The following is a 10044-nucleotide window of genomic DNA, read 5'->3' on the forward strand; positions in this document are numbered from 1 at the left end:
ATGAGTGTAAATAACTGGGTTACAATAATAACTATATATATATATATATATATATATATATATATATATATATGCTAGAACAGGTCAGAGGTCAAAAGGAATTAATTCGGGTTGGGTGGTGTAATAGTGGAATTGAATAATCATAAGATAAGTTACATAATAATAATTAAATAGAATTTGAAAAGTTAAGATAATTTAGGAGGATCAGGTGGTGGAAATGCGTAAATAATAATGTGGTTTAAGAATTATGTAATAGGGGAGGAATATAAATATTTTAAAATAAATAAATAAAAATAAAATAATAATAAAGGGTTACCAGGGTAGTGATAAGTTAATTAAAGTCTCTTTTTGAATGCATAAGTCAGGTTTAAGTTTTTTGATCATAATAGCTTCAGCAAAACGGAGGGTGGTCGTACTTCTTTGTCTATTGATAACTTTGAAAGCATGAGGAATGTTGATGGTGTGCCCGGTATCAAGTAGATGTCGAGCTATTGCACTGTTGAAAGCCCTGGTCCCACGCAGCCTCAAGTTTTTTGGAACATGCTCAGAAATGCGGACATGCACTCTTCTCTCAGTTCTTCCAATGTATGTGCTTTGGCACGTACATGTAAATTGGTAGATGCAGTTGGAGCTACTAAGAAAAGAGGGCTTGTCGATTTTGGTTTGTTGAACGAACTGCTCACTTCAACAGCCACATTTAATATATCATCACTCAGCTTTCTAAATCGAGATAACGTGTCATAACGATCGAACCTGAAAACCAGTAATTGGATGTCGAATCTTCTAATCACTAAATGCCTGATGCTTACTTATTTTTCATACTTTTAAACTAGGGAAATATACTACATACGTGATAGTTATATTTGTGTTGCTAGGCTTATTTATGGTTACACTCACTATTTCAGTGATAATCCACAGATGGTCGATGCAAATAAACAAAACTACTCTAATCTACATTCTACAAAAATTCCTACTTTCATTCATTTTTCACTTTCATCTCAGAAAACATCTAGAAAGTGGAAGTCTGGCTGTGTTCAAAAGAAGCATATTTTTCAGCATGTAGTAAGTAAATATTGACTAGAAAATCTTTATCTTTCAGTCATTTTCACAAACGTAAACTCCTGACACTACATATTGTACTCACCTCATTTTTCTGATACCTACTTTGAAAGTTAATCAAAGTTAACGTTTGTTAGACATAACCTAATTAAATTCAAACAGCGCATATTCGTGAGTATTTAAAAATTGGCCTTAGACCACATACTTTGAGTTGGACAGAATTTAATTTTTAAATGGATCAGTAGTCTTCATTATTACCTGCTGCCTAACAATAATCTATCTTTCAATTTTTATTACGATATCACTTGTCAAGATATGCAAAAACTTGAAATTTACTTTTGCCTCATTCAGAATGCTAGTAAATAATTGAACAAAATAAGTGGTGAGAGTTCGCAAACCATTTAGAATCATCTAAACATATGCCCGATTTTCTCACTTCCTAGCCATCCTTATCAACTTTAGGCTTAGTATTTTAAACAAATTGAGCATTGGATAGAATTTTAGTTACAGAATAATGGAAATTTTGTGTTGTACCAATGCGTAAAAATTAGAACTGCTGATGTTTCATAAAGAAGTAGCAGACTCCTTATCATGAAATGTCAGAAGTTCTGATTTTACTCATTGGGTTATCACAAATATATCAGTATGTTTCGATTTACTTTATCTTCACGCTTTTAACTCTAATGTTTTTTTATTTCGCTAACTTTCTTTTTATAGTATGGAAGCGGGTTATCTGCTCTTTCAACCAAACACCGCTCTGGCAACATTTCTCAAAATGGGAAATTAAGAATACCGTTTGAAGGTTTTACTAACACTACTAACCCTGCCACTGGAATACGAAAACCCGAGTCAAATAAATTTTAACTTTATTTTTATCCTAGTTTGCTCGTGAACTTCTCGCTTTTGTTCTTCAAGCTATGTAGTTATCTAATAATTTGTCAGGGTGCTTTAATAAGTAACTTATTCAATATAAAGATAGTGTTGTACATTCCAGTTGTAAAAACACAACTCTTACATTCAGACAGTCACTAATCTGTAATTTTATTGGGTTGGCACAAGAATAGTATGGCCGTTAACGTGGAGCTTAGAGGAGCAAGTCTTGTCGTTACCAACAGTTATGGTCATGCCTTATTTGGAGTCAGTAGGACTGTATTATTTGTATTATTTTAAATTCTTTTAGTTCGATAACAATCAGTACAGTAAGTCGTTTTGTTAGACGGGACAATGTGGTAGTCCAGTTATACAATTGTCACACTATTATAGTAACAGGTTTATTGAAACAAGGTAAAATAAGTTATTCTGAACAACGGACAGGTCGTCTATGAGTGACTCATATGCAATTGTGTAACACGCAAACTCTGTGCCCAGTCTGAACAGATGAGATTTAAGAACTAAATACTTCAGACGATCAGGCCTGTGCTATACAAACAATCTAATACAGTACACGGCAACTTGTCAGATTGCGAAAGGTGTTGATTGCTCGAAACCGGAAAATAAATGTGCCGAAGTGTCTGCACATATTCCAGCAAACTTCCCAAGCAGACAGTCAACGGTTGGTAAGTGGACTTTACGTAAGTTTGATTTCAGTCAAACATGATCCCATTTGCAATGGTCCGGTAATATCTCGAAGCAATATTACGCAAAACAAGTGAATCTTTGACGAAAGTCAAATGATAAAGTTTCTGACAAAAAAGACCAACGCTTAATAAAATACGGTTACACGGGACATGAATAAAACACTAGGCTGAGAATAGAATAAAGAGATAACAAGTGCATCCAGCAAAACACGCGTAAGGGGTTTCCAGTGATTTCTTTTGGTTACAGTAAGGATAAAACAGCAATACAGACGTTTTCAAACTTGGCTAGAGATGCCTCAGGTATTCGGAGTTTGATAATGCTTTTGCAGGTGACGCCACGATCGAAGTATATCGACACAATCAAATCAGAAATGAAGGTATCCAAAGATATACTTTGGGGCTATCAATATGTCGAGAAGCGTTCGGTCTAAGCAAGGGATTGTGGCACAGCGTAACCACTCGTGATCTGGTGGAGATGTGTGATCGAGGGGCTTCAACTAGGTGTGCTCGATAAACCTAGTAAAGTTGACATCAATGTCGAGGACACGGAATTATATGTTTGTGATTTACTTGTGACAAAAGTCATAACATCTCATCTCGTTTGTAATCATTTAGACCTACAAACGTTTCTACCTCTCTTTATTGTTCTAATAAATAAAGGAATACCTTTATTATTGGTTTCAGGCTCGGACGTTTATAGAAGTATTAAGATTACTCGAACATTCGGGTTGCTAATTTCAGAGTTCATATGATCTCGTCACGTGTCTGATTCGAATTTTCCACCAAATTAAATATTCTTCGTGACATTGACTATGAGATTTTCCGTGAATTAAATATGATTTACTGAGTCTGAATTTTCGAGTCATTTTTAAGATAATTTACATTGATACACGTATGTTGTTTGCATACAAATGTATTAAGGTTTTTTGTGTCTAGTGAAGTCGGATTTTTTATTGTTGTTATTCACAGTTGTGTGGTGATTTATTTTTATCAGCAGAACGCGATTGGTGCGATAGAAACAGTTACTATTATAACCGATTGTACCAGGGATCGTTTAACTGTACTAAGAACATACATTCTTCCATTGATTATCACCTTGAACGAACTCGGTTACCCTCAGTAACCACACTTATACTCATATGGAACGTTCTCGGTATTCCTTCAGTGCCACGAGGTAGCCAACAAATACATCTCGACTACAGCCATCAACTGCCTTCTGATATTTGGCCTACGGGGGATCTTATCGGCTAACTGGCACGTTGTTTTTCTGTAGTGGTGATCATAGTCAAGACATAGTCGAGACAGACCTCGCTAGATAAGTCATTCATTTCTCATAAGTTAAGAGAATCTTCCGAAAAAGAACCAAAAACTAGATTTGAACACAATCTCAGCCACATTATATCATTACTAATCTATCTACCCAGAGAAACAGTTTCCAGATTTAGCATCTCCAAACTTTACAGGATAGGATAAAAATGGATCCCGAAATTACTCACAAAAGCCACTTCTTAAAGATTACCTTTGCTTCAGCTGAAGAAAGAAACCTGATTTTGGGAAACTCACGCAAACTGATTTGATCCGATATATATGTACCTGAGTATCTCAGCACGGTTGGTTGTATTTAGAGACGATCAGCAGTAGTAGTGGCAAATAGGCGCCACCTAAACTGTGAAAAACCTCGTATTTAGAATGTTCAAACTGTAAAAGTTCAGAGCAAAACGATCCTCAAACCACTCAGTTGGTAACAGAAGGCTCTTCGCAGAATTAAAGATTTGCTGTAAAAATGTTCACACCAACAAAATAAAATTGCATAGCTCAGGAAAATGGATGACATAGAAAACTACGATATCCTTAACATTTCAGATGTATGGTTAACTTCAGATGAGTAGTGTGGTGAAATTTAGTTAGTTGGGCTGATATACTAAACCGTTGTGGTGTTGAGGTTATCCTGTACACAAAAAACACCTTAACCATACTAGTCGTCAAGACAGTGGCACATGATTCAGGAACATGTAAACTGGTGGACGGAAGGCCAGAATGTAAACTCCAAGATCTTGAATTAGTTGTAGTATACCACAGACCAGAATGTGTAGTAGGTGAATTCCCCCTACGAATACGTAAGTTCTCTTGAAATAGAAGTAAAATCCTAATAGTAAAAGACTTAGATAAATCTTAGAAACTTAAAAGTGGGGTCATTAATAACACCATTTGATTGCAAATTGTGATAAACCAAAACTCCCCTAGCTTTTTTCCAGTATATTAGTGATGTCAGCAGACATGAATTACGAAGCCCCTCGTCTCTCTTGGATCTAATAATCACATGGTGATTCCAGTCAAGTACCTTTACTCCGTTCTCTAGAGACAAATGATTATGCAAATTCGTGGCTAATGTAGACTGTGAAATAGTCGCGACAACTAGTCCTAATACACAGAAGGCAGAGATGAAAGCAATCAACTTTGTTGCGTAGGCTCAAAACAGGATAATTGACTCAGGAGCATTAGTATAAGAGGTATCCGTGGAATTCGAAAACTCCTCGGTTCACCATACACAAGGAGGCTTGAAAATTTGAACTTTACCACTCTGTCTTATCGCAGATTAAAGTGACCTGATTTTGATGTAAAGAATACTAAGATTCTGAACTTAATGTATCGTCTCTTTTTATTCCCACTAGAAATACCCGTGGCATACAGGTATTCACCCCGAGTCATCAAAAATTGGAACCTGTTACTTGAAGCAGTGTTGTCCGGAACTTCAATTGACTCATTCAAGAGAAGATTAGATACTCACAGAAGCATACTAGAAAAAGAATTACATAGGTTGTGGGACTTCTGTTTTTACTGCAAAAATAAAACTGGATAAAAGCATTATTTTTCATTGCGAAATGCTAAGACTTCATCGTTATCTGAATAAAACACACCTGATAACTGATCTCATCACCTGTTACGAGAATATCAAGTAGATTTGTAGTGGCATCGGACCGTAACCACACAATCCTCAAAGATCAATACGAGATTACTCGGAAAACAGATATCCAACATTTAACGCGGAGAAATACCTAACGATGTAAAAGGCGCGAACAAGGAGTCGAATGAATTGGAGTTGACCGAATGGCATAGTTCGGCCTTGCAGGCGTTGTCCCTGCTGAATATTACTTTATATCTTTTATTCATATTAAATATATTGTTCTTTCTCTAGCTTAAGCTTGTTCTCCAACATGTATTCGTTGTTGTTACGATACAGTGAGTTGGTGTAGACGATGATGTGACTTCCACGTAAGGTCTTATAGATTAGACGATTATATCATGACAAATCTACAATTTTAGCATCAGGTCTATTATTACAGCAGTACTAATACCATAGTAGACCATAATTCTACAGATTTTCCTGTAACCCAATCTACATCGGTTTAAATCATAGTGTTCGTGGATGGTGCAGCTGATTTTATAGGAATATCGGAATAGTGGTGAAGATGGCACAGGTATTCAGTGTTCGACAACGCTTTGACCAATAACACCTAATATAACTCGTACCCACCAAGAGAAATCAAAAGACAGAATCGAGGAAATCAGAAGTTGTATTTGACGACTGTCAATATATCGGTATTGTCTGATCTAGTCTGGCTAGCGATTGCAGTAGATGTTGAGCACGGCGTTACCACACGTGATCTGGTGCGGACGCATGACCAAGCGCCTTCAGCTAGGTGAGTCCATTAAAACATGTGGTCAGCATCCAATGTTGAAAACTTATAGAGCTATTTATTTTGGGGATTTATTTACCGCTACAGTGGTATTGATTTTCCAAGGTATATTTGTATGTTCAGTGGAAAATAACGTGTTTACTTCATCGGCAGATCAATTGTTACTTCAAACTATATTTTATAGGCAGATTTGCGTCATATACCCTTACTATGATAAAACATCAGCTTCGAATGTTTGGTAGAAAAACATAGAATGGAGAAGAAAAATTACATAAAAATTTCTTGCAAACTATACCCTTCCTTAAATCGTCAAAGCAAGGAGTTCAACAATAGTTCCCACTCTTTTATATTTCAGATGAAGTTCAAGCGAGTAGCTTTTAACCTAGTAATAACATAGAAGATACCACGTGTATTTGGAAGTGAGAACACCTTCTACTATGATTCGTAAACATCAAGTGCAATCAAAAGACAGAAGCGAGGAGGTTTAAAGACGTATTTGACAGGTTGGGAATATATTGAGGATCGACTGATCCAAGCTGGCTAGGGATTGCAGGTGATGTCGAGCACGGCGTTCCCACTTGTGCCCTGATGCGGATGCATGACCGAGAGCCTTAAGCTGGGCAAGTTCATTGAAACTAATATGGCCAGAATTCAACATTTATTTTCCGCTACAACGTTACTGCATATTTCATAATCCAATGGTTTTTAAATTTCGTAATACAAAGTTCGTCGTTCAATATTTGTGTACACTTCCAAAAATTGTTGAAGGTCGTTCGTCTCGTTCTGAACATAATCACGAAAGGAGTAACACATCACATGGTTTATAATATATTTTTAACTTGAACGTGTCAAAACAAGGAATCGTCGTCATTTATCCACACGGTACCAACTAAAACAGGTCGAGTAAATAGTGCTCTATTTAAACTGTATATATATAATCATTTATATTATAAAAGACTATAATTTCCTGCTATTCAGGCAATCAGTAAATATAAGACGCTTGAGCTAAATTGCATGGAATATCTGCTCCTGATGTATGTATCGTGTCAGGTACCCAATGCATATTTAAGGTTGTGTATTGTGGCTAGATGACTTAAACCGCAGTCAGAGCGGAGAAAAATATTCTGCTCTTACTGCTCACGTTCAATTCTAGCAACAGATTTGTAAACTAAGTGTTCTTGACGTCATTGCACTACAGTTGATGTCAATTCGTCATGGGATCCTTAATTCTAAAGTTAGCTAATTTGCAAAGCAAGTTCCTTAACTATTAATGCATAACCCTGACCGTTTTGTATTCTAGCTGCTGTCAGTTTGTGGCGAAAACTTTGTAATACTATGGTACGCACAACACTGTCCTAATATGTTGACTTCATTTCATTGTCATTTTTTTAGTTCTTAATAAATTCTATATAATTGACAACTTTTCGTGATTGTCTGATAAAGTGCTCAATCTCGTCAGTATATTATATCCTTACCTTGATTCATATCGTTGCTGATTCAGCCTACATAGTATTCGAAAACTAATTTATAACCAATAAAACGTAACCGCTCGTAACCTAAGTACATTGTATCTGAACACAGCGCTACAACCCCATGTGTGTTAACGCTGGGTGATGACAACTCGTATAAAATCATATTGAAGCCGACTGGCGGCATGGTTATGTGCTTGAAATATCATCACAGATGTTTTTATTTAATGATTCGGTTAACGACTCTTGAACTTGAGATGAAAGCGGATGACCAGTTAGTCTATGACTCAAGACCGCTTTTTGCAAAGACTAGTAGGATGGCATTCTTTAGACTGTCGCGACTCCCTGTCTAGGGCCCTGCAGGTTGTTTAGTTCAGTGACTTAAGTCGTCTTTCAGATATTGCCTTAAATACAACTTTGATCCTTTACGTCCTTGATATAAGAAAAGCAAATAAACTTCTGCCTCACACGAAAATAGGTCTGTCAGATATATATTTTTTGTATCTGCGTCTAGTTTAAAGCTAGTTTCTTAATACATTTTCGTAAGACATCCTGTCTATTGAGATCCCCACATAAGTGAGCATACTTGTTCCTATAATATCTTGAAATGAAAATATAAAATTACCGACAGAAAAAAATGGAAAAAAGATACCATGATAGTCTTACAAAGTCGTGAATAAATCAAAATGTCCGGGAATTGTAAGACCTGTGGGTAAAATAGGAGTTACGTTGCGTTATGCAACTACAAACATGCGTGGTTGCGATAAGTTTCACGTGTTCTAAAGAATTTAAAAGTCTATGGCAGGGCAGTTTATTCTGTATTGTTCTAGAGAATTGAGTTTCTTAAGACTATAAAAGTAAGGACGAATACAGAGAAACGCCTAACACAATAAAAGCGCCACCATGCCCGCGTCTTACCCAGAAACTTCATAATGGTGAACATAAAGTCCCAAAACGTTGTCCAGAAGAAAATTTAGCACATCCTATGTCGTTTTACTCGAGAACGATTTTGCATCTAAAATGTTTTTATTTCAGACAAACTAAAATACTATCAGTTGACATCTATAAGATCTTGGCCCTTAACGAAATGGTTTTGTGCGCAATTTGTTCAATTGAAACTTCCAAGTACAAATGTCCGAGGTGTATTGCACCATAGTATGCTGAATTGTCAGTTCACTAATACTTTAGTTGCTCACTTGCCTGTTACCAAAAACATAAACAAAATGAGTGCAAACCGGAAACCTGTGTACCAAGGGTTGTGCATGCTACTGTCGAACGAGAGGATGAGATGGTCGACTATGTTCCGAAGAAAATTTTAGAAGGCTTAAGTAAGTGTTACTGTTAATTGTCATTCTTACGCAGAATACTCGGATAAAATTCGAGATCTACTGAAGAACCCTCATCTCCGGAGTCTGCTTCGATTTTTGAATGATACAAATAAACCTTACTCTGCATTGGAAAATGTTATGCGTGAACCTATTTTCGTCGAATTTTCAGATGAATGCCTTAAGATTGTAGACTCAAACTTATAGGTCCAATATACTATTTCTAATATTTTTTAAAATAATTTCCCAATTGTTTTCAAATACAAAAACTTAAACATGGTTCACTCTCTTGTGACTGAATTGTTATGAAAGTTTTAATTGGTAAAGTGATTGTGCTGCTTTAACATCTACGCAGGATTTTGTGCCGCAGTAGCTTTATAACTAGTTCGTGATTTATTAAGGTCTGCCGAGTTTGATTTGCACATTTTTATCACAAACAACAATCATTTGGAAAATTTTTAAAAGTAGATCTTCGCGTATGATTTTCAGATAAGTTGTCTGTTCATTGATGGATTAATTGATAGACAGTTGTATTACTACATTTTAGAAGTCTGGTTCGAATAGTTAAGTGCATTGAAATTGCCGAGACTGGATTTTTCTAAAAGTAAGTAGATAAGCAACATGATGGATATCCGCAAATTTTGGACGAACTATTAAAAGATGAAAACATTTTACTGGTTATAAACTTAAAATTCAACGAACTGACCAATTTGAAGATTAAAAAACGTTCTGTTTAACTAATTAAGAAAACTCTTTGTACTGTATAAGTACCTGTCACCAAGGTAATTGTTAGTTGCGATATTCTGTAAAGACGTATACACAGATAAAACCTCTAACATTCGTGAAATATCGATATTTGTATACGTGTTTTATTATCTGTCCAGTTGTACAGGTTAATGCAACGGCCTAGTCAAGT

At 35.9% G+C, this 10044-nt stretch overlaps 1 protein-coding gene across 1 annotated transcript; it reads left to right on the forward strand.

Annotated features, from left to right (window-relative positions):
* Window positions 1-6536: 6536 nt before the first annotated feature.
* ZNHIT3_4 (Zinc finger HIT domain-containing protein 3) lies at window positions 6537-10039 on the forward strand. Its single transcript, XM_051213048.1, has 4 exons — window positions 6537-7232; window positions 8839-8958; window positions 8992-9131; window positions 9166-10039. Exons 2-4 carry the CDS (start codon window positions 8891-8893, stop codon window positions 9333-9335), a joined length of 378 nt encoding a protein of 125 aa, XP_051068986.1. The 5' UTR covers window positions 6537-7232; window positions 8839-8890; the 3' UTR covers window positions 9336-10039.
* The last annotated feature ends 5 nt before the right edge of the window (window positions 10040-10044 follow it).

The sequence above is a fragment of the Schistosoma haematobium genome, chromosome 3, assembly GCF_000699445.3.
Source record: "Schistosoma haematobium chromosome 3, whole genome shotgun sequence".
NCBI classification, from domain to species: Eukaryota; Metazoa; Platyhelminthes; class Trematoda; order Strigeidida; family Schistosomatidae; genus Schistosoma; species Schistosoma haematobium.

Coding starts and splice junctions, on each gene's coding strand:
- ZNHIT3_4 (XM_051213048.1), top strand. CDS start 8,891: ATGGTTTTGTGCGCAATTTGTTCAATTGAAACTTCCAAGTACAAATGT. Junction 8,959..8,991: donor CCGAGGTGTATTGCACCATA/GTATGCTGAATT, acceptor CTAATACTTTAG/TTGCTCACTTGCCTGTTACC. Junction 9,132..9,165: donor GAAAATTTTAGAAGGCTTAA/GTAAGTGTTACT, acceptor ATTCTTACGCAG/AATACTCGGATAAAATTCGA.